This window comes from Ailuropoda melanoleuca, chromosome 16 (assembly GCF_002007445.2).
Source record: "Ailuropoda melanoleuca isolate Jingjing chromosome 16, ASM200744v2, whole genome shotgun sequence".
Classification (NCBI taxonomy): domain Eukaryota; kingdom Metazoa; phylum Chordata; class Mammalia; order Carnivora; family Ursidae; genus Ailuropoda; species Ailuropoda melanoleuca.
Window position 1 is genome coordinate 46,805,285 of NC_048233.1, and position 25,188 is coordinate 46,830,472.

General features: G+C 43.2%; 2 protein-coding genes across 2 annotated transcripts in view; one reads left to right on the forward strand and one right to left on the reverse strand.

Annotated features, from left to right (window-relative positions):
• ARNTL (aryl hydrocarbon receptor nuclear translocator like) overlaps positions 1–13,860 on the forward strand; it is a 73,003-nt gene extending 59,143 nt beyond the window's left edge. The window contains exons 9-15 of the mRNA XM_034644795.1: positions 1,003–1,095; positions 2,422–2,539; positions 4,130–4,279; positions 6,826–7,069; positions 8,679–8,772; positions 12,347–12,449; positions 13,199–13,860. Coding sequence (XP_034500686.1) covers positions 1,003–1,095; positions 2,422–2,539; positions 4,130–4,279; positions 6,826–7,069; positions 8,679–8,772; positions 12,347–12,449; positions 13,199–13,359 — 963 coding nt within the window. The 3' untranslated portion in view covers positions 13,360–13,860. The remainder of the gene's footprint in view (positions 1–1,002; positions 1,096–2,421; positions 2,540–4,129; positions 4,280–6,825; positions 7,070–8,678; positions 8,773–12,346; positions 12,450–13,198) is intronic.
• On the reverse strand, positions 13,825–24,935 carry BTBD10 (BTB domain containing 10). The gene is made up of 4 exons (XM_034644797.1): positions 24,867–24,935; positions 21,265–21,505; positions 18,599–18,709; positions 13,825–15,661 (listed from the first exon to the last, which is right to left on the reverse strand). The coding sequence occupies exons 1-4, from the start codon at positions 24,933–24,935 to the stop codon at positions 15,351–15,353; spliced, it is 732 nt and encodes a 243-aa protein (XP_034500688.1). The 3' UTR covers positions 13,825–15,350.
• Positions 24,936–25,188: the final 253 nt, after the last annotated feature.

Here is a 25,188-nt window from a genome sequence, read left to right on the forward strand (position 1 = left end):
TTTTGTGGGAAGGGAAATAGAGTTTCTCTAGATTTTTCCCAAGAATAGACTGAGGACTCGTGAATAAAGCAAGATGTTGAATTAGAACCGTGGGAGTGGAGCATAAACGCAAGTTCGAGTGAGCATGGAGGCCCCTCGCCGCCGCTGGGAGGCCCCCGGCAGGAGCCGAGGGCTTGTCCGTCCGCAGAGCTGTGGGTGGGACTCACGCAGAGACCACGGGGCCTAAGCTCTCAGACCCCATAGCTCCGGTGTTCATCTGCTTCCGCCTCACGAATAGCGTCCTGTCTCCGTAGCTGCCTGTCTTGGGACTTTAGATGTTTACCTGTACCTAAGGTGAAGAGGAGGGGAAAAGAATATAGGGGAAATATTTGCTTTGCTCTTCTTGTGTCACTTAGGATATAAGCGGCCCATCCCTGGATCGAGAAATGCTATTCAAGAACAGTAGTCCTCAGTCCTTGTCCGTGAGAATCGTTCGGGGTAGGGGTGAGAACAGTACTCGTCATCAGCCCCACCCCAGGCCATCAGCACAAACACAACACGCGCCGCTCCCCACGGAGAGACGCGCCGTTCAAGAGCGTGCGCTGTACATGGGAGTGTTCAGGTGGAGGACAGACGGTGGTCAGGATACAGGAGAGGGCTTTTGATCTTACAGCTTCCTTTCAATCTCAGATTCTATGATTCTGTATCGTTAAAGCAATAAAATTAGACTTCTCCAGACCTTGATACGCTCAGTGGAAAAGTCGTAAAGTGAATTCAGTGTCGTAACAAATGACTTCACTCGGACCGTGCCCTGTAGCCATGGGATGATCTGTGTGTCCGGACCTGCCTTGGAGAGCATCTTCCTCCTCTCCTAAGGCCTTAGCCGTGAGCATCCTGTGACTGTCAGTGACTACAGTTCTGTGCTATGGCTGCTTAGCAAACAAGTCCTTATTTGCTATCAGAGTGATTACAAATCGTGTTTCCTAAAGTGTGATAAATTGATTATCCATTTCTCCTGATTAGGCAGCAGATGGATTTTTGTTTGTCGTAGGATGTGACCGAGGGAAGATACTCTTTGTCTCCGAGTCTGTCTTCAAGATCCTCAACTACAGCCAGGTATCGCTCCTGTTTCCATTGGTGGTGGGCAGCCTTCCAGCCGCCAGAAAGGTCACCCCACTTTTTAGAATAATTATAATATACAAGTCACATGTAAAACGCTCGTGTGGTCCTCCCACACACACCCAGTGCTTCTTCCAGAAAATCCATCATTTCTTAACAGAGAAATGAATTTAAACCTAGGAAAAAATATCTTTTTTTTTTTTAAGATTCATTTATTTTTTAGAGAGAGAGAGAGTGGTGGGGGCAGGGAAAGAGGGAAAGAGAATCTGAGCAGACTCTGCACTCAGTGCGGAGCCCGACGCAGGGTTCAATCCCACCACCCTGAGATCATGACCTGAGCTGAAATCAAGAGTCGGATGCTCAACCGACTAAGCCACGAAGGCGCCCCTAGAAAAAAATGTTTTGATGAGTTCCATGCTTCCCTTCCTGGAAGGGTTGACTGTGAGCTCATCAGCAGCTTTATACTTTTATTACTACACAATGGATATCCCACAACTGATGGGGAGAGTTGGGAGGCAAGGGGCTATCTGACAAGGAAGGGCAGATAATAGAATACCAGAGGATAAAACAATTGGGAATCCACCCATACTGTGTTTGTGATGATGTATCCCTTTTTAATTCTGTTGAAACTTGGCTTCCTCTTAAAAAAAAAAAAAAATCCTAATAACCCCTACCTTTTGTGATTGTTCATAGGATCAAATAAGATAAACATTCCCAAAAGCTTCTAGAGCAGAGTTTTTCACTTACTCTGTCCCTAATGCTTTTACTCACTCACCCACTCATTCATTCACTCACTCCTTCACCTGCTGGTGTTTGCACGGGAAGCTGGTAAGTTAGCAGAATTGAAGACTCAAAAGAACACGTGGACACATTCAAAGGGATGTAAGTTGCACGTGTCCCGAGTGTCTTGCTCTTCTTGGTCTTCGAGCGGAAGGCCTGCCTTATGAAGGCAGTCGTGGCCGAAGAGCTTGAAGACTCGGGCTAGAGTCTGCAGCCATGCCCTGTGTCCCTAGAAGGGCATTCGTGGGCATCAGAAATCAATCAAAGGGAACGTGTACAGCTGAAAGATTCTGGCCTTCGAGGAGCGTGAACTGTTTATGGTAGTAGCCATATAGTGAAGCCCTTTTCCCCTCACGTGTTACCCAAACCAAACTCCCGATGCCTCGTTTCCTGTGTCTGTATCTAGGCAGAGTGATTGGGCAGGTGGGTGTTCACATTGGACAGCTTGGAGATTCTCATGCTTAGGAAGACAAAGTATAAGCACCTGCTGGGTGAGTTCTGTTCCACGTGCTGTTGACTCGTTTCCATGCTTCATCCCTGCAGAATGATCTGATCGGTCAGAGTTTGTTTGACTACCTGCACCCTAAAGATATCGCCAAAGTGAAGGAGCAGCTCTCCTCCTCGGACACGGCGCCCCGGGAGCGGCTCATAGATGCAAAAAGTGAGTCCAGGAGAAGCTGCGGCTTCTTCCTCGGGGCCCACTCAGACCGCTGAGCGAAGACAGCCTCTCGTGGCCCCCGCGCTCAGCCTCTGGCCTCCCTCCTCTCTGCCCTTCATCTGGGTCGCGGCAGTCATCTACCTTCCTTCGTATTTGTTTTGTTTCACATAAAGAAGCAACAACTCAATGTCCAAATCTACTGAGAGGAAAAACAGCTACTTTGATTCTTTCTGGTTTTTAGTGTTTGTTTTCCCCCCAGAATCTAGAAATCCCCAGTTGTATGCTCCTACATTTTGGGGGCTCAAACCAGTTTGATTTGTTCCCCCCCCCAAAAAAATCCCTTCAATTTACACGAGTTACACACCGGCAGCTTCCTAAGATAAAAGTAAGAAAACGTGAAATGTACACGTTTCTTTGGCCAAAGTGGTTCCTTGTTAGTCGCTCCCCCTCCTGGCTTCCTCCTTTAGCCGTGGAACCACCGCTCACATTCTTCCGCTTCCTGCTGTCAGTCCGTTCCTGTGCCTCCTGCGCGAGGCCCTGTAGCCCTCCTCCTGTCAGTCCTGTGGCAGCCTGTGGCCTCCAGCAGTTAAGAATGCGGTGGAGTCTGGACTCATTGCCAGGCGCGTGTCCTGCTTCCACCGTTTTCCAGCTCTGTGACCTTGAGCAAGTTATTTAACCTCTCTGTGCCTCTGTTTCCTCATCTGCAAAATAGTACCTCTTTCATGGGGTTGTTGTGAGGATGACATGTGTTGACATACATGAAGCCCGTGGGGCAGTTCCTGGCACACAGTAGGCACAGGGTCAGCGTCCTGATAGTTTAAGGCACTCCTCTTCCTAAAAGTTCAGCGCGGCCCCTGGTAACTGTTACCTTTTATAGTCTGGCCCTGGCGATTTTTGGTAATGACGTGAGGAAAAAAAGATGATGTTTGGTCCTTGCCTTTAAGGCTCTCACCGTATAGTCAGGGAGACAGCCCCCCGCGTACTAGATACTGCCATAGAAATAGTACCAGGCATAGAGAACAGGGGAGTCGTTCTCATGTGGGCGTGCCGACAGGCATCAGCGAGTAGCTGACAGCTGAGGTGGGTTTGAAGGGATGAATTCCTGTGTGCCAGTGACGAGGAGACTGAGCAGGGAAAACGATTTTGGGGTGGATACAGCCTGCTGCGTGGCTGGAGCAAACCGAGCAGGGGCGGGGCAGGGCGGGGCCGTGAGCATTCTGGAGAAGATGGGGGGGAGGCTGGAGGGGTGACACCAAGCAGGAGCCCCAGGCAGCAGCCCCTCCTCTGATGGTCACCCCCATGGTCGGCGCGCTTTGTCCCCAACACGGTCTGTAGACCAGTAGCCCGTGCTCATAGCAGGATCGTGGTCCTGCTCCTGCTACCGGTAGCTGCGTTCTAGGTGATCTGGAAACATTTCCAGATTGACAACCCACTTCCCCACGTTGCACCTTTTACGGCCTAAACTGAGGAGGAATGGTGTGGTCATTATAAAACAGTGAGGCAGGAAAGAAGAGGCTTTCTTCAAGGTCACACTCCCCCTCCTGACAGACAGTACTACTCTCAGTTTATCACATTTTGTGTGTTGATTTGCAGCTGGACTTCCAGTTAAAACAGATATAACCCCTGGGCCATCTCGATTATGTTCTGGAGCACGACGTTCTTTCTTCTGTAGGATGAAGTGTAACAGGCCTTCAGTAAAGGTGGAAGACAAGGATTTCCCCTCTACCTGCTCAAAGAAAAAAGGTAACCATTTCACTTCTTTAAATCTTAATACAGTGAGGCAGGGGGGTGCCTGGGGGGCACAGTCAGTGAAGCGTCTGACTTTTGGTTTCGGCCGAGGTCATGATCTCATGGTCGTGGGATCGAGTCCCATGCTGGGCTCTGGCACTCAGCGTGGAGTCTGCTTCAGATTCTCTCTCCCTGTCCTTCCTGTGCTTTCTCTCTCTGATAAATAAAATCTTAAAATAATAATAATAATAAAATCCTAATCCAGGGAGGCTGGCTTTGTGCACTGGGGTGCTCAGCAGGGCGTCGGTTCCACAGTCCCTTGCAGATCACAGGACTGCAGCCAGTGCCATTCTCCCCCAGAGGGTAGGGCCGCTGGGGAGGAGAGACAGGAAAGCGCTGGTGGTGTCACAGTGACAGCAGATTCATGGGAAAGCTTCCTCCATGTAAAGTCGTTTGTTTTATTGTGGTTGAGAAAGGTGCCACCTGCTCCCTGAGCATCCTGCCGATCCACCGAAATGACTCTTGCTCAATTCACCAAGGACTTTCATGTTGCTGGACACAATGGCCACTTCATTTTTCTTCCATCTTCAAGTATTCTTTCCCCTAGGATTCCACGAAACCTCCTTCTTCTCGTCTCCCCCATCCTCTGCCATGCTAGGCCCTCTTCCGACTTCCTTTTGCTGGCTCCTCGTCTGTCCTGAGCCCCCTTTCTGTCTACACTTGACCCATAGGTAATGTCATCTACTCCCTTAGCTTGCTGTGCCACGTGTATGCCAATAACGTCCAAGTCTGTATTTCTAGCACAGACTTTTCTTTTACGCTCTGGATCCTTAAATCCACTTCTTAAATCTACCCGCTCTGCTCTTCTCAAGGGCGTCTCAAACATGATCTGTGTAAGCGTGACCACCCACCCGAGCTTCTCCCCGCTGTCAGTGGCCCCGCCGGCATCTAGTTGCACGTACTGGAAGCTGGGGAGGCGTCCGGGGCCCAGTTCACCCCCTCTCCCCATACGGTCGGTGACAAAGTCCTGCCACCGTGAAGTCGTCCTGCGTGAAGTCACCTCACTGCGTGTATCCACCGCCCTGTTGACCGTATCCCTCCGATCCAGGCTGCCCTCTGCGCTCACCACCGCTGGTGAAGTACGCTCCTCACACTTGCCATCTCTCCACACAACAGCCAGAATGATCTTTTTGAAGCACATCTTTCTGTTGGTTGCCTGTTGAAAACCCTGCAGTGTTCCCCGTGGCTCTTGGAGAGAAGCTGCGAGTCCATGACCGTGCACCCTCCACCCCCTGCCAGTCCGTTGTGTGCTCAGCTGTGCCGACTTCCCGTCGATGCCTCGCCCCCTTTCCGTCCCAGGTCTCCGTCCACGCTGGCCCGGTGATGGAACGCCGGCCCCCACAGCTCCCTGCAGCCGGCTCGCTGGCCTGGTCCTTGAGAGCTGGGCGTCCGCGCTCGCTGCGCCAGCCCGTTCTTGCGGTTGCCCTGTGCGCTTACTCTTGCGTGCGGTCACTTGTTTGACGTCTGTCTCCCCCATGGACTAGAGACTCCCTGCTGGCGCGTTGGATGGGTTCTGCAGTTTCCCAGTAACTAGCACAGCCCTGCGGCTTCGTCAACACTCCCTAAGGATGTGTTTGTTCTTGAGATCCACAGGCGGTCTACACTGAGTGTGCCCCGAGGCGAAATCCTTCTCCCTCTTCTGTACAGCATGCTCTCTGTTCTCCCTTCCCTGAGTCCGTGAGCAGCAGCAAATATTCAATCCAAAAAAGTTGGAGTCCCCTCCATTTTCTTTCTTTCATACCAAATGTTTTGATGTTCGTACGGAATCTCAAGAGTTCTCAGGAACTTCCCCTGGGTGCTTCCCCTCCTCGTCACCCTCCCTGCGGTACAGAGTCCGGCCCTCCTCCTGTCCTGCTGTCTCAGCTCCTGCTTGTGTTTCCTCCTGCTTCTTACTCTTCCAGTTTCCCTATTGCTCTGCTCCTGGAGTGTCCAAACGTCAATTTGCTTTTGCTGTTTCCCCACTTAAATACCTTTAGAAGCCCTCCATTCCCTGTCTGATAAACACACATTTGTTAGCAAGCAGTCTAAGACCCCAGTAATCTGCCCCAACTTGCCTTTCCAGCTCTGTCTCCAGCCCCTCCCGCCCCTCCCTTTCCCCTTCAACCACGCGGGGCTCTCGGTTGTTTCTTGTACAGGACACGCCTCTGCACTTTGTACCTTCTGGACATTCTCATGTTCTAGTCCCTGAGCCAGTGCTCTTCCTTCTTGATCCAGCTCCTACCTAGTTTTCCTGGGCAGCCCTCCTCTCCCTGGGTACACTGAGATACTCCTTCCTTGGTGTATGTGACGCCCTGGGCATAACCAGCCCTGCTCCGCACGGATGATGCTGGATGATAGCCGTCCACTTCTGTGTCTTCCTCTCTCCCTGGATTCTCCGTTCCGGAGAGTAAAGCTGTGTTTATCGTTTGCTTCCCTTCCCGCATCCCAGCCCTCCACAGGCTGCCGTGCCTGCTTGCCCCAGAGCCGTCCCGACACTGACTGCCGACTTTGCTTTCTAGCAGATCGAAAGAGCTTCTGCACCATCCACAGCACAGGGTACCTGAAGAGCTGGCCGCCCACAAAGATGGGGCTGGACGAGGACAGCGAACCAGACAACGAGGGCTGTAACCTCAGCTGCCTTGTCGCCATCGGACGCCTGCATTCTCACGTGGTTCCGCAGCCGGTGAACGGGGAAATCAGGGTGAAATCTATGGAGTACGTGTCTCGGCACGCAATAGACGGGAAGTTTGTTTTTGTAGACCAGAGGTAAGAGTCTTCGTATGACCCTTGAACGATAATGGTACAAGATTTTCACCTCTGAGTACAGCAGAGCAGCCTGGGCCAGCAGCTGGCTTTCCTCAGAGTAAAGAGAGAAGGAAGCGATGAGGATTTCTGCTAAAAAAAAAAAAAAAAAAAAAAAACCCTTTTTCTTTACGATAATAGAAAAAAGGGAGCATGCGTGAGCTGAAGCAAGGAAGGGAGATTGCTAAGCATCCTAATAAATAATGCTGAAAAGTTTAGACAAGAAAAAAAAAAAAAGACCCCATTCATTGTAGGATGCTGAGCAGATGTCCAAAATGTTGTGCTAATAAGCATTATGGAAGTTGGATTGGAATAGGAAGAGATGAAGGTGAGTGTGCTTACTAACCCAGGAACGAGGCCCATCCCTCAGTGATGATACTGTTCCAAAGAAAAATCAGTAATTTAAGGACTAGAAGATGAAATAACAATGAAAAGGCAATCCCAAGATGGGGAACCTGGGGAAATAGTCATTTCATAGACATAAGTAAAGGAAGATGGGATACATTCAGCAGTTTTTTTAGTAAGTGATTAGTACCCATCTGTGTATGCTAAGAGTGCATGGAATACAGTTGTACCCTGCCTTGGAGGAGCTTATGATCCAGGAGAGAGAAAGCTTATTCACTCCCAAGTCTACAGAACCAGGTAACACAGGCCAATGGCCAGAGGACTGCTGAGTGGTTGAGCGGGCTGCCTGGGTAACCCAGCAGCCGCATTCACCCCTGTAGAAGCTATGGGCCTGGGGGTCACACAGCTGCCACCTTACTCCGGCTTCATCACCAGGCTGTGGCTTCCTTTCCTGAGCTCCTTCAGCCTGACGAGTGTGACTGTGAGTGTGTGTGTTTACAGTTCTAAGGCTTTCTCTCCTTTAATCTCCTATACTGAGGAACCTACTAGCTGAGAGGGTCTGAACCCATTTTTCATCACCTGTTGCTTTCGAAGACAGCGGGAACAGCTGCCCTACCACTCCTATTACTACTCCTAGTGCAAGGTTACTTCCTGGGTGTAGCTGAGCCACCCCAGCACCTTCCATTTCCTAAGAGCATTCACTAGCTAAAAAGTATTTGTAGGGAAGAGGATAAATCTCACTTGCTGTGGTTTCTAGTTCATGGTATCAAAGATAGAGGCTGAACTTCTGAAGTTCCAACTCTGCGATCTGGATTCTGTAAGAAATGAAACTGGCCACTTGCTTGAAACTCAACAACATGAAATCCAAACCCTAAACCAAGGGCTTTGTCAGTGAGACACTGGACTCCAGGGGCTGCATTCTAGATCAGGTGCCTGTGGGAGAAATACAGCTTCTCGCCTGTGTTTGTAAACATAATTTTATTGGAATACAGCTACACCTGTTCATTTCCATATTGTCTGTAGCTGCTTTCAAGCTATAATGGCAGAACTGAGTAGTTGGGATCAAGACCATATGGCCTACAGAGCCTGGGTAGTTTTACTGTTTGGCCCTTTACAGAAAAAGTTTGCCGATCCCTATTCTAGTTCTTCCTCCTTCTTAGTCCCCACCCCTCGCATCGCACTGAAGAAAAGGAAAGACTATATAACTAACTCCTCTTTTCTCTGACAGAATAAGAGGGTCATCCCCTTCCAGTTGTGGCTCCAGCCCATTAAATATCACAAGTACACCTCCCCCTGATGCCTCTTCTCCAGGAGGCAAGAAGGTAAGGCTGAAGACTCTTAGACTTCTTAATCTGGAGAGCCTCTTGCCCGAGTTCTAAAATGTTGGGGGTGGGAGTATGTAATTACCATTGTGGTTGCTGAAACGAGTTGGACCGTCTTTTAAGTAAATGCATCTGTGTGAGTTTAGGTATAAAGCATACGGGTGGAGCTAGAGAGGCTTGCTGATATCCTTAGCGGATTTATTTCATGTGAATAGGGCAAGGCAGAAAGCATGTTCTAAGGAATGGGGAGGCCATTGCATTGAGGGAGCAATTCAAGAGCTCCCATGAAGGAAGGATTAGTGAGTACCTCACACAAAAAAAAACTATCTAGTTCTCTGCCAAGAATTTTCAAGGGAGAAAATATCATTAGTCTCTAGTGCAGGCATGGGAAACAGTAGTACTGGCAGGAGCACTTTGGTGCTTTGCAAGGCAAGCCATGCCTTTGCAGCTGCAGAATACGTGGGGGGTCTGCTGCCTGGGTTTTCTGTGCTAGGACAGCACTGGGTACAAGTACTGTATCAGTCGCCAGCCCTCATGAAGAGTTGGCTAGAAGAGTACACCATCTGTAAGCTTAGAAACCACTCATCTGTGTTCATCTTTGCCAGAGAATTTCCAAGGGTAGTGCCATGTTAATTGTAAATCACAAATTGTAGCGCCTGATGTTAATACAGGTTAGGATGACCCAGCATCTTTGGACATGGTCTTCCTTCCCCGACCTCCCAAAACATACAGAGAGAAAGAATATTGTAATTTACATAGACAGGACTCCTAGACCACAGATTGTATCAAAAGCAGGATACGGGTTTTCAGAACTGCATTCTTCTGAGGCTCAGGTTACCAGGAGCTTTGGTGCTGCCAGGTAGGATGGGGCAACGGTGGTTGGTGAGTAAAGAGGGTAAGGTCAGGACTCCTGCTTCTACCAGGGTGGCTCTATTTTATATATGAATCTTCTGTAAAAATTTCTATTTGAAAATAAGTTTTGATTCTACCCCCCACCAAAGGTTTCAAAGTCAATAAATTAATGGGTAAGAGTGATCAATGAAAGATAGACCTGGGCTTGAAGCCTGGCCTTGCCATGTGCTAGCTGCGACCCTATATAATTATTTAGCCCTAGTTTTGTTTTATAACAGGGCTACTGCAGGTTAGGACGCTCGGCATCTTTGTATATTAAGTCCTATTATGAGGTGATATATGTGAAAGTGCCTGGCTTTTGGTAATGACTCAGAAGACAGCATCAACAGTTAAAGCCTGGGCTTGGTACATCCCCAGTCCGTTTACAGGTTTTTCTCTTAGGCCTGTTCTCTTGTTACATCCCTAGGTCCTTCCTCCATATTGAATCCATCATCTCCTTGGGGTGGTCCCCCCTTCTCTGCTTCTCCAACTTTTAGACACTTCCTGGTATTACCAAGAATACCACCACTCTATTTTGAAAGGTTATCACTCCAGTATGGTGCTTAAATATTACTCAGGGAACTTCTATATACATTTTCTCAGCCTCCCAACTTTATAGGTGACAAAAATCTAAGGTCCCAAATATTAAATGCTGGGCCAGTCATTTAACAAGTATGCCCCAAACTTAGGTCTCTTGACTTTTGATTCTTTCTACACCAACAACTTCAGAGATCTAATACTGTACATCACAAAGCCCCAAGTATTTTTGAGGCATTTAAGGGAAAAATTTTCTTCTCTGGGCTTATAAAAACGAGTCTGAGGGAAGAAATTCTGAATACATTCTGACCTCAGCAACAGGACTTGTAAGAGTAGCTTAAACAAGATGGGAGTTAGAAATGACAGCAGCATTATACCAAAGCCACAACAGTAAAGGTGGCTCCATGCTTCCAGCCCTTTCCAGTCACTTTTAAAGTGGGTAGTTCATTCAGCGTCAAGCTAAAAAAGTGAGGCTCTAAATGAACCTTCTAGGTTCTGGGAGTCTGGATATCCAGAGGCACTAAGGCAGGTGCAGTTAAAGCAGCAGTTACCTGGTGTTGAGGGGGTCAAGAGCCTTTCAGGGATCTGCAAGGGCAAAATTATTTTCATAATCTAAAACATGTTGTTCCTCACTGTGCTGATACATGAACTGAGAGTGCTAAAGTAGCGCTGGGCAAAAGTGCTGGTGCGTTTGCAAAAGTCACGGCGGTGGCACCAACCTGTCCTAGTAGTCCGTGTGTTCTTCACCACCGTAGACTCGCGATAAAAAAAAAAAATTTTTCAAGCCAGTTTCATTTAAGGATATCCTCAATAAGCAGTAAAAATAGTTTATAAAACCGTTGAGTAAATCTTTTTAGCACTGTCACAAAACGGGAAGTATGCGTAAAGCACTTGCGCTGCATACCGAAGTACAACGGCTGTCTCAAGGAAAAGCACTCACCGGGCTAAGTTAGGAGCTCAATGAACTGCTTCTGTCAAAGGACACCATTTTTACTATTGCAAACTGTGGTGGTTCAGACTTGGGTATGTAGCATACATTTTCTTGAAAACAAATGAACTGGTGAGTTCAAGGAGGACAGGTGACAGTAATTGTTGCCCATGATGAAACTTTAGCTTTCAAGCAAAAATTAAAATTTTTGGAAAACTTGTATCTGCTGCTTTGAACAGCTTCCCAAAACTTACTATTACCTCATCATTAGAAATACCTTTCAACAATGGGGATGTTTTGAGGTATAATGAAATGTGTCAACATTGAGATCTGCCTAAATCAGCCAGTATTTTCCAAAAAACCAATGCAAGATACTTCAAAATCATGCAAAGGTATACCAGTGGATTTTTATATAACCGAGTACAAGAATTTCATTGATATGGTTTCAGATTCCACATTGCACCTAATCTTTAAGAAACTTCCACTTATTGAGTTTTGATGTAACATCAAAGAATACCAAAGTTGTTTGAAAAGGCTGTTAAAATGAACCTCCCTTTCCCATCTACATACCTGGTTTCCTTCATATACTTCAATCAAACATCTAAACAGACTGAAGAAAATGATAATCCTGTTAAATTCTATTAATTAAGGCAGACATTTGATTTGGGAAGAAAAAAGGTAAAATGATGACATTTCTTTTTGTTTTAGAAAAGTTATTTCTCATTAAAATGCTATTCATGAACATCTAATAGGTTTATTAGATTTAAAAAATTTAACTTCAAATATAGTAAATATTGCTATAGTATATATAAACAAAAGTTCTTTGGAGTTCTCAATTCTTAAAGGTTTCCCTACCAAAAAGCTGGCGTGCGGAAATAAATTTGTAATGCCACCTCCTGGCAAGACCTGAATCACTGCCTCTCCTGAACTCTAACCAGATCACCAAGGTAATTTAGTCCTTGGCCTCAGTCATGAGAATAAGGTGATCCACAGACTTTAAAGTGCCCGTGTGGGCTGAATCATACAGAGAAAATATTTTGGGAAGAGGTTTTTCTTACTGTGACCATTCGTAACAGTTTCTTGTTTGAAATCATCCAACAGGAAACTGAACACTTTCCACCTATCTTTCTCTTTTCAACGTGCCTCATTTTCTTGATGATCTTGAGTACAGTACTGGCTGAAACTGTTGACGGTATGAAAAACTTCTTCTGTTTGTAGATTTTAAATGGAGGGACTCCTGACATTCCTTCCAGTGGCCTACTACCAGGGCAGGCTCAGGAAAACCCAGGTTATCCATATTCTGATAGTTCCTCTATTCTTGGTAAGTAGCATTATTACTCCTTTCCACTACAACGAGCTTGTATAACATCTGGCATAAAGTCTGTTTTAAGAACTGAATGAATAAAACAAGCTAGTTCCAGATAAATTTTTTAAAAACTAAGTTTAAAGGTTTAAAATTTGTTTAAAATGTGTTTAAAACTTTACCTCAAAGTTGAATTTAATGGCTGAGTTCTGGTGGGGGGGGCTCCAGGTTTGTCCCTGGAACTCAAAAGGAGACTCCAGCAGCCCGGCTACAGGCTTTTCCCGTGGGGGCCATCAGCCCTCATTGGGAGAGCTAATGAAGGTTCAGATATAAAGCCTGGAAGGAGGATCAATAAGTATTTCAGTGGGTATTAAAAGTGGTAAAGAGTTTGCTTCTCTCATGTCAGCCATCTTTTTCTCTGTCTTTCTGGATTTTTTCCCCCCTAATCCCAACCTTCCTGTTTGTCTTTCCTTCTGTATGCTCCTCCTTGTAACTGGTTATGTCAGAATATTAAAATGAGGTAAACTCAAATGCTTTAATCTTTATTGCATTTTAAGTGCTTTGTTTCTAGAAAGTTGGTTCTTCTCTCTGAAAGACACTAAAGTTAAGGAAAAGAAATTATGGCAATGCAGCCCCAAAAGCAGTCTCCTCCACCATTCCCACCTTCTTGTTAAGTACATTTCTTAACAAAAGTGTGTTTAGGACTGCTTACTCAAGTATAACATGTTTTGGTATTATGACTGACCGGTCTTTATCTCCTCCTACAGGTGAGAACCCTCACATAGGCATAGACATGATAGAAAACGACCAAGGCTCAAGTAGTCCCAGTAATGATGAAGCAGCAATGGCCGTCATAATGAGTCTCTTGGAAGCAGATGCTGGACTGGGTGGTCCTGTTGACTTTAGCGACTTGCCATGGCCGCTGTAAACACTACATGTTGCTTTGGCAACAGCTGCAGTATCAAAGTGCATTACTGGTGGAGTTTTACAGTCTGTGAAGCTTACTGGATAAGGAGAGAACAGCTTTTATGTACTGTCTTCATAAAAGCCATCTCAGAGCCATTGATACAAGTCAATCTTACTATGTGTAACTTCAGACAAAGTGGAACTAAGCCTGCTCCAGTGTTTCCTCATCATCGATTATTGGGCTAGCTGTGGATAGCTTGCATTAATTGTATATTTTGGATTCTGTTTGTGTTGAATTTTTTAATCATCGTGCACAGAAGCATCATTGGTAGCTTTTATATGCAAATGGTCATTTCAGATGTATGGTGTTTTTACACTACAAAGAAGTCCCCCATGTGGATATTTCTTATACTAATTGTATCATAAAGCTGTTTATTCTTCCTTGTAAGAATCCTTTACTATAAATATGGGTTAAAGTATAATGTATTAGACAGTTAAATATTTTTAATAAATGTTTCCCTTGTTCTATAAATACTGTTCACATTTCAAATAATAGAAAAAATCCTATGTGCTGCAGGGCTGGATCAGTTTTCTACTGTGGCTGTTTCAGGACAATCCATGCCAATAACACTTACAGTGCCTTTCTGGCCTTCAGTAACAGTTCCAGGACTTACATAATTTTCCTGTTAGTAGCCTCGCTGTACTGTTAAAATAATCTCCAAATTATTGCAATTTTATGTGAGTACAGTGATGTTACTGCTTAAACACAAATTTCGAATCCTGTGAAATTACAAATTCAATGGGCTGCTTTCCTACAACTCCTCTCCTCTCTGCTCACGGTTGTGTGGCTTCACACATTAAGTACTTCCACTTCCTTCCGGAGTATCTTTTTAAAAAGCACTTGCACAAATAGTTTGCTAAGAAGAGCAACACAGTATAATGGACAAAAACACTGTAACTTAAGGTTATCCTATAACCTCATAAAGTTATTTCACCTTTCTTCTTAGGTTTGACTAGAAAATGTTTTTTCAGTCAAACACTACTGTGGATTTGTAGGGAATCAATCTAAGTGCTTCCTCACACACAAACCAAATCAGGAGTTCCATGAGCTACTAGGTAGTTTCTAGTTATGTTAATACCAACAAGACAGGAAATCTGCTAATTATGAGACTAAGGATCTGGTCAAGATGGTTATAAAGTTGATCAGAAACATTAAAACAATGGAATTTTATTTTGATGAAAAACTTGAGTTTACAATCATTTAGTAAATGAAGAGCAAACACTTCATTTCCCTATCCCATAACTCTTAAGGAAAAAAATTAGTAAATAAATATCTGAACAGATTAAGGGTAAGGCAGACTGGATAATAAACCACCTCTGATGTTCACACTTCCCGCATGTGACTCACTCTAAAAGGGCAAAAACGGCACTGGAGAGAAATAAGATATGGGCATTGGATCTCCTCCAAATCACTCAGATAAGCCCAATGATAAATACTCTTGCCCATCATGGGCAGCAAGCTATACACATTTTACTGAAGGAATACTTTGATAGAAGCACTTATTTCAGTTACATTGTGCATCACAACTATAAAAATGGCTTGAACAGTTCCATTGAACCACCATTTATAAAGTGCAACTATATAATATTCTGCATTTTGTCTGGGGTGTGACGAATATCAATCTAAGCTCCAAAATACCCCAGCTGCCAATTTTCACCACTTCTGAAAATATCTAGATGTGTGAAAAAGGACTGTCCCCCATACAAAGAACCAATTTCACAAACCTACTGGTAAACAAATACATTTGTATAACTGGAACCTCAAGATGCTAGAGTTGTACTCATTTAAAAAACCATTCAGCTACCTTTGGTCTTTAAAAAAGCCTACACTGCAGTATCCTAACCATTGTCATGTGCATCTCACGATGAAGAGAGCGGCCTTGCAGTGCAGGATGAGGAGAGCGCAGCGTCACCGTGAAGAGGAGCATGCGACGGTTTCAGGGAACACGAGCATCACAGCGTTGGATTCTGTGCATCAGGATCGAGGTCGTTGTTGCCAGAAGGGGGGTGGATAGGGAGAATATCCAGCTCATCCACTTGCGGGGTTGGGTGCATGACTACCAGCTGGTCCTGGGGAATGTCTGCGGCAGCTGCGGCAAGATTGGTGATAGATTTACTCTTTACACACTGAAAGTCTACATGCCGACTCTTTCCTTCTTCCTTCTCCCACGACATTCGAATAAAGGGTCTTTGGACATAGTTGTAAATCACTTCCGGGCGGCCCCCAGGCCTTTTCTTTACTTTTTCTTTGTAGGTAGGATAACCTGGAGGAGAGAAAAGTTTTAAAAACTGAGGATACACACATATACAAGCGTGCACACACGGTCCCACACATTTCTCACCAAGTTAGTCTGAAGAGGGCTTTTCTGCTGTAGTTCCTGAACAAACAGAAATTAAACCAGTATTCCATCTCCTTAGTCATCAGTTCAACAGCCAGAAACAGAAATCCTGCTGATGCAATTCACACAAGTTTCCACCATCCTCTCAGCCACTCAATACACCAACCACCAGAAAAATATTCTTGAAGTAAAAACATGGGAGGGGGTAGGTCCTGATTATGGTGGTGTGTAGTCTGGTGCACCCTGGGCTCCACCTGTGTATCCTTACTATCCCTGAACCCTTCCCTTCACAGGGTTAGCTGGCCTCGAGACCTGCAAGTTATTGCCACATCAGCCTTCTAATTTCCTTAAACCTAAATCTCATCTTTACATTGCCTTGGGTTTTTTCTTTCCTTTTTTTGTTGAAAGATAAAGAGCTCTAGAGTTCACCAGCTTCACGGGTTCTAGGTGTACTTCTGCACCTAGGTCAGCAAAGCCAATATGTTAAGCCCCTTATCATTTTAACACTACTCCCAACAGCCAAGCAGTTCACCCAGATTGGTGATTCCAAAGCTGCTGCTTCTGATTAATTATACCTTCCTCTTCTTGGATAAATACTGAAAAGTAACAATTAGTGAAGACAATTCTAGTTTGGAAAAAGTTTCAGTCATTTACAGTAAGGCAATTTTTCCAAAGACAGATACTCCTTAGAAACTATTATAAGTCCCTTCCCTCCCTCCTACTACCAAGAATTGCGAGTTTAGACCAGGGATTGGCAAACATTTTCTGTAAAGGGCCAGACAGTAAATATTTCAGGCTCATTTTCAGCTTCTCTTGCAACTACTCAACTATGCCACTGTAAAGTGGAACCAGCCACAGAAATATGTAAATGAATGAGCATGTCTATGTTCCAATAAACCTATTTATAAAAAACAGGCAATGTGGGGGGTCAGAAATAGGCAATGGGCTAGATTTGGCTCATGGGCCACAGACTGTATTAGAATCAGAAAAAAGACCTGTATGTACGTGGCTCAGATAAGGGGGCTCACATTTTAAAGACCCTCTGTAGAATGTCTTGTTTCACACTTCCAGTCAATTACCGTGTGCAGGGCAGCACCAGAATTCAGAAAGGTCTCCAGCTCTATTCCCTTTGTCCTTGATTCCTCTTGGACTATTAGTCTTTAAAATTCCCATCTCATCATAGTACAATTTGTCCTCCACATAGAATCACCACTCTGATACAAGTGTAATCAATCGTATTACATCCTTGCTTAAAAACTACCAATGATTTCCTCGTGCTTCAAGGTAAAGTCCAAAGTTCCTCACAAAGTATATAAGGCTTTTTTACAACCTGGTTCCAACCTACTTGTCATCAAGCTTCAATTCAAGTATCTCTGCCTGAGAGAGGCCTTCCTCATCCTCCAAATCTGCAGTAGCTTCCAGGAGCCTTCTCGCTAGCTCTGAAATCAAACAGCTAAATCCCACTATTTACAAAATGACAGAAGACGACACACACTGGTGAAGCTAACGTGTCAGCAATTCCACTATGTTTTTAAGCCCGAAGTCTCCTCCCCTTTCTGTCAAGATCCTATTTCTGGTCATTCTCTCTCCTATGTCTCAGCAGCCCACTACTGTGATCTCCAGCACCTCAACTGGTCATTGATCAACACCATTATCTTCACCATCAGCATCACAAACATATACTGAGAAATCACTATGTGCCAGGCCCTGTTCTAAGTGTTTTTCATGGATTAGTTCATTCTGTCATCAAAATAACCCTATAAAGTACTTATTAATGCTCCCAATTTAGATGAAACTGAGGCACAGAGAAGTTAAGTGCCCTGGCCAAGGTCATGTAATTATTCAGTCATACACAGGATTTGAACACAAGCAATGTGGCCCGAGAACCTTTAATCTTTACACTATGCCACATTATGCCAAGGAAGATACTTTGTTCTTAGTAAGGGCACTTTAAAATAAGGGCGCCTGGGTGGCACAGTGGTTAAGCGTCTGCCTTTGGCTCAGGGCGTGATCCCGGAGGTATGGGATCGAGCCCCACATCAGGCTCCTCCGCTATGAGCCTGCTTCTTCCTCTCCCACTTCCCCTGCTTGTGTTCCCTCTCTCGCTGGCTGTCCCTGTCTCCGTCGAATAAATAAATAAAATCTTTAAAAAAAAAATAAAATAAATAAAAGAAGTATCTGACATAGCATCTGGAAAAATTCATTTAAATCACAAAGTAAAAGCAATTTAAAAATGTATGCATTTAATAAGATGAAATTAAGTTTGAAATCTGTATTTAATCTGAAAATAAGTTAACTATTATTGTATCTTTAAGAACCAGTAAGCTACCAACATGCTTTCACATGCATTTTCAAATAGTAGTTTTTAGCTCTGCTGGGCTTTAAGGAACACCAATGATCACTAATGGGCATAGAACCTCTCCCTATTGTTAGGGGATCTTATGGAACAAATAATTTCTAATGGCTTTGATTAAGGAAGCTAATTTTTTGTTATTTATAGGTCTACTGCATGAGAATTCATTCAGTCATCATTTGAGTTTTCACAAAGTATGTATTTCTCAAATTATATTCTAAATGGGATTGTTAACTTTTTTTTTTCAAAAGAAAATGAATAGAGGGGCGCCTGGGTGGCACAGCGGTTAAGCATCTGCCTTCGGCTCAGGGCGTGATCCCGGCATTGTGGGATCGAGCCACATCAGGCTCATCCACTATGAGCCTGCTTCTTCCTCTCCCACTCCCCCTGCTTGTGTTCCCTCTCTCGCTGGCTGTCTCTATCCCTGTCAAATAAATAAATAAAATCTTAAAAAAAAAAAAAAAAAAAAAAAAAAAGAAAATGAATAGAAAATAATGAAAATGTCTTACCTTCTATTCCCAATCTAATCTTCTTAAGACCCCTCTCCTTCAAAACCGATTTGGCCACATCTCTGTTTTCAATGTACTTGAAAAATCTATATAATTTTGTGCTATAAATAACTGGAAACAAAAAGACAAAAATATTTTCTTATTAAAATCAAAGTACTTGGAGATGAACTTAAAATTATCTTGATCATCAAAGGGACCTGACAGCCCTAAAAGCCCAAATAATGGATGCAGTGATGCGAAAAGAATGACTAGCCAACATGACAGGATAATTCAGTACAGTTAATGTATAAGCAAATGTCTACTTAAGTTGAAACCAAAAAAAGCTTTAATAATCAATCAGGTAACCCAATCCATAGGAAGAATCTCCTTCTGAAAGATATATCATATACAAACTTATTACAATAGGATCCGCCCGACTTTCTTCAAATAAGAGAACCAAAAGACGACGGCAATATCACATCATTCTCAAGCAGGCAAAGTAAAGGACTTTGCCGTGATGCCTACAAGGCCTCATCTGGAAGGGAAACAACTGCCTTGTCAGAGAGGATAAAATGGATACATCTTATATTTCATGGATTGAGCAACTATTAATAATTCCCCCAAAAGGCAAAGACCCTCCCCACAAACTGTTTTCAATTCAGGCGAACAGCCCCATTTAATACTGATGTTAAAAATGGCAGATTCGAGCATGTTCTGCCTCGGTTAGTCTGTTTAGAGCAAACTGGCTTTGCAAAGGACAGACATTCCACTGACAACATGTTGAGTCTTCCAAATGTGCTGGGAACTTCAGGGAGTTAGACTGATGGACCTTCCTCGCCTTCTCTCTTTCAGGTGGAGTTATCTCCCTTAAAAGGTGAACTGCAAAGGTTTTTTCAAAAAAAGAAAAACACACTCACAAACCAAACATGCTGGTTTAAGAGCCAATAAAAGGAAAATACGAATACAGATGCTACTCATGGGGTAAATTTGTGATTTACATCCGTAAGATTACTGATATTTTAAGATAGAGATTTGCTGACATCTCAGAATGGATGGTGTCATAATGTCACAGTTAGGAAAATCAGGCTGAAGAGGCTGTGTCTCCTTAAATGAATCTTCTTTAGGTTGAAACATCTTGGCACGAAATGAAATATATTTAGACAAATTAAGTAAAAATGTTTTCAGTCCTTTTTGAGCTTCAAAACTTAAGATGAAAAACAAAACAAATCAAAGAACACGGACATGGCAAGTGCAACAACTGAAAAGGAAAAGCCAGGTCTACCGTAATTCCTCTCTCACTCTAATGTCATTGCTGTGCTGCACACACGGTTCTACTCTCCTGGAGTCAGACTTTTTGAAAACTAAAATACAATTTATTTTGGTTTGTTTGTTCCTCTTTCTTAATGGAAAATAATTTAGTATATTTATTTTTAATTTTTGTTAGCCTTTCATTTTTCCTGTGTTTTGTTTCAACTTTTTATTCCACATATTATTACAGAAAACTACTATCAGCAAAGAAGCTAGGAATGAAGAAATACAACAAAAATGTCTGTTACTCCAACTGTCCAGAGAAGAATCACAGTGCTCATTAAGTATATCATGCAAAGGGAACATGGGGATGTAAATTCTGAAAAGCGCTAACATAACTTACGTTAAAATAATCTTTCGAAACTCTTTAGAAGTCAAAAAGAAAACCCTCAGAGTCTGCTTTGATTTTAGACAAGGATACCCCTCGGAGTCTGCTTTGTTTTGATTTTAGACAAGGATAAGTAAAATGAAAAAATGAGAGATTAAAGTATTCTGGTAACTTTCTACATTTCTGTATTTTTTACTTAAACCCTAATCTTTATCAAGTCAACACAGACTGGACTACAGAACAAGACGCTGGGCTATTTTACCTACTTCCTCAAATCATTCTTTTAACTCTATCTTCTCAAATCTATAAAACAGCTCAAAAATACTATACTGGGTTCATCAAGAAAAAAATATAAATTTTCTGACAACCAAAAGATCAAAAGGCTCTAATCAGAAAAGGTTGAAAGTGTAGTAAGGAAAAAGTCATTGTTGCTCAAGATAAGCTGTTTTGGTCAGAAATACCTAACTATAGTTTCACAAAGCTTTCTGAAGGGTCCCTATATTCTCCAGGAACACACAGGATACTAAAAAGGGAATATCTTAGAACTTAAAGTCACCCTAGAAATCAATGTGTTGAAGCTTCTCATTTTATATACTAATAACAATTCATCTAAAAAACCAGCTGATTTTTTATAATCTATTTACTCCCGGATCTACTTCCCTAGAAGGCTTCTTTCTAAATGCAAAGAAAAAAAAAATCCATCAAGATCCAGATGCTCAACAAAGCACAAACCATTTCTGTGCATGACAGGGGTGGGCATAGTTTTTCTGTAAAGTGCCAGAGAGTAAATACTTCGGGCTTTGCGAGCCATGCGGTCTGTGTTGCAGCTACTCAACTCTGCCATTGTAGCACAAAAGCAGCCATAGACAATACATTAGAGTTTATTTCTAAAAACAGGCAATAGGCTGGATTTTGACCCACAGGCCATAGTTTGCTGACTCCTGACATAGGTAAGAGTTCAATTTCTTTATAAAAACTGTCCTTTGATCAGTATTCTAGAAGACACAATCTGTGATGATTTAAGAGAGAGAAAACGCGCCACAGCACTTACTTTGTGAGTACTCCTCTCCCATCTGTGGTGGGTACTCTTCATCCCAATCAACCACATCGTCATCTGTAAGGACTACTATGTGGCATTCTCTTTCTCCACTCTGGGCACTAGCTACCATGAGAGGCAGGATCATTTCTTCCAGATAAAATTCAAACTGTCTACGAGCACCATCATTTGATAACTCATGCATTAGGGCACCTGAAATGAAACCCACAAAAATACCTTGATTTCTTTTTGATGACTGATCAGTAAAAGAGCAGAATCAACACACACAGAAAACATCAGGTTATTTCAGCATCTACTGTGCAACCCTAGAGACAAAATACAGTGGTTATTCTTTAGTCAACAAAACCTTTCCTAGGAAGAGATTTTACAAACTGCAGAATCTTACAGCAAGAAGGGCCAATTAAAAGCATCTAACACAAGTGCCTTCATTTTATACTTCAGGAAATGATCTACCTAAGGTTATAAAACTAATTTACAAAATCAAAATTAAATTCCCCAACCTCACCCTAGCCCAGGGTAGTTTTTTTACTGTATCATGTTGTCTTCCATCAATACATGCAATTATATCTTAAAAGTATATCTTAAGGATGTTTTCAGACTGTCCCTATGAACTAAAATAGCTCCCATAATTCCATCTCCCATGCTTTCTTTCTCAGAAAATTATTTGCAAACAATATTGATATTTTGGCGTAGGAAAAGAAGTAAACTGGCTTTGGGATAAGGAAGGCAAAATGTCAAGCAGAATGCAGCATAGTACAGGACTTATGCAGCAGACCTGACCCTAGAAGTCAGAGGGGTAAAAGATAATTTCCCTTCACCCTCGTTAAGTATGGACATAATGAATAACTTCAATTCCCCAAATACATGGCCACAAAGTCACCTGCACTGACCTAATTTTTCCCCCCCTATGGACACTGGCAGTGTCCTATCTCCTATTTAAGGCACTACTAGTCCAGGAACTACCGGGACGGTCAGAGCAGGAACTAGAACTCCATCTAATCTACAGTCTCCCAGGGCAGAGCTTTTCCCCAAAAACAGGTTGCTAATTACATAATAATTATTAATAATATATAGTGATATAATAAGTGAATAAATAATATATGTTATTATTTAGCCATGCCTCTCTCTAGGCCGGCTACTTTCCATTATGACTTCTTTTTAAATTCCCTCGATTGCCAAACTCCTAGATAAATCAACACATTCGTTTTCCTTTAACTTTTGAACCAATTCCAATCTGGCTTCCACACTCAGTATTCCTCAAAACAGCTCTCAATATAGTCTCCAAATGACCTTTAGATTGTTAAAAATAATGAACACCTTTTGATCCTATTCTTATCTGACTTCACGGTTGAATCTCTTAAAGGGACCACCACCCTCTTCTTAAAACACCCTCTTCCCCTAAGAATCTCTGATGCCATTATCCCTGGTTTCCTTTCTCCTCTTGATGTTCTTCTTTGATCATCTTTGCCAACCCTTTCTCCTCTAGCTTTCATTAAATACTGATGTTTCTCAAAACAATTTTCCTTTCCTCTCTTACCTTATGCTGGTAATTCCCAAATTTATTCGACTAATTCTTGTCTTCTATATTCTAGGTGTATTATACTCAACTACCTTCTGGAAATCTCCGTTGGGATGCTACTTCACAGGTACCTCAAACTCAATATATTCAAAAGTGAATTTAATCCTATCTGCCTCTCCCTGCAGTGTTTTCCAAATCAGTAAATGGCATCATCCTCCAATCATTTCTCAGAATCATCTCAGAAGAGGGCCAGGCATATAGGAGGAACTTAAATACTTGTAGAATAAATAAACGAATCCTTGATTCCTCTTTCATCTCTTAATTCAACCATTCCCCAATCCCTATCAAGTCCACCTCTTAAATGCACCTTGAATTTTGTCATTTTCTTTTCTGGGAAGACGCTAACCAAAGGTAACTGTAGAATCTCTTATGCCACATGCTTTTCTGCAATGGGACCTTGACATCTCCTTCCTGGAGGGGGAGTCTAATTCCCCTCCCCTTTAACCTAGGCTGGTCATACTGACTTGCTTGTAACCAGAGCAGCATGGCAGAGGTGACAGCGCATGATTTGTGGTTTTGCCTTGGTCCTGGGTAATGCTCACTCTCCAAGTGCTTCCCTGCTGAACCCAGTCTCAGACTCGGAGAAGCCCAAGATGCACGCAGAGGCCACATGCAGGTTCTCTGTTTGACAGTCCTAGCTGAACCCAGCCTTTGAGTCATCCCAGTGCAAGCAGCAGACTTGTGAGTGAAGAAGCCTGCAGGCTTCTGCGTCACCTCAGCCCTTCAATTATTCATTAGATGAGACCTCAGACAGAGTGAAGCAGACACAAACCACCTCTGCTGTACCTTGTCTGAATTCTTGACCCACAAAATAAAAATTATACTTTATGCTAGTGGTTTGTTACATAGCAATACTTAACCAAAACACACTCCATCCCCAATGCCCCCACCAAGTCATCTTTAACTCTCACCCAAACTACAATAAAACCTAATTACATTCCCCCAAAATCTATTTTTCCCCCTGTGTAATTCATCTTTCCCCCAGCAGCCAAATTATGCATCTCTTCTAGTTTAAATCTTTCATGGGTTATACTATCCTTAGAATAAAAGTCCCAAATCCTCAACTTGGTCCATAAAGACCTATTACATGAAAATGGAGATTACAGACCAGTGTGTAGAGTCGTTTAAAAAATATTTTCTTTAAACACTACATATAGATATATATCCTACATAAATCCTATATACATGTATGTGTGTGTGTGTATCTCACACCTAAATTTAGTCTGGCCCATATTTCTCTCCTGGACTTTAAACATGTATACCCAATGCCCAACTAACCATTTCCACTTGGATGTCTAATAAGTATTTCAAATTTAACAGGTCCCAAATTAAGCTTCTAAATTTCTGCTCCCCATGAAGTCTTCCCCCATCTCACTTAATGGCAACTCCACATTTCCAATTAATTAAAGTCCTCTTCTCTCTTCCCCATCTCATAACTCAATCAACAAGCAAATCCTGACCAATATATCCAGAATTTGACACCTCCCACTGCTTCTACCCTGATTTAAGCCACCACCATCTCTTACTTGAATTATGGCAATAGCTTCCTAAAGATCGCTTTACTTTTTACCTTAATTCCCTTCGCAATCCATTTCCAACACAACAGCCAAGAGTAATTCTTTTAAACCGCAGTCAGATCAGGACTACAGCACTGCACAACTCTATACTGAATTCTGTGTGAACAGTGCTCCCACGAAATGGTACAACCTTGTGGATCATATCACTCCAACGGCTTCCCACATCACTCAGAGTAAAAGCAAAAGATAAAGGTCCTACATGACCTAAGTCCCCTCCTACCCTCATCTCCTACTGCGGACACTCTCACTTACTTCACTCCAAATCTTTGCTGCTTTCGAACATGTCAGGCAAGCTGCCTCAACCCTTGCACTCACTGTTAACCTCTGCTTGAAATTACGTTTTCCTCTCCAGTTAAGGCTTCTCTGGCTGCTCTATGTCCCTTCCTTACTTCCCCCCTCCTCAGCACTGATCACTAACATACTGTATGTTATTTGTTCACCTGGTTTGTCTGTCTTCCCCAAAAGAGTGTAAATTCCACTTGAAAGGAAGTTTTGCCTGGTCTGTTCATGCTGCATCCCCAGAACTTACAACAGACTGGTAGAGAATGAACAGTCATCAGATGTTTATTCAGTTAATAAATTTTGTTTTCTCCCTACTTCTCTGGCCTTACTTCCCAGCACTCTCACTCCATCCCTCTTCTCTAGCCATACTTCCCCCTTCTTTCAGTTCCTTAAGCATGTCATATTCCTTCCAACCTCCGCAAATACATTTTCTGCTATCTGGTACAGTCAGCATCTTATCCATTTGCCATTCCTTTAGGT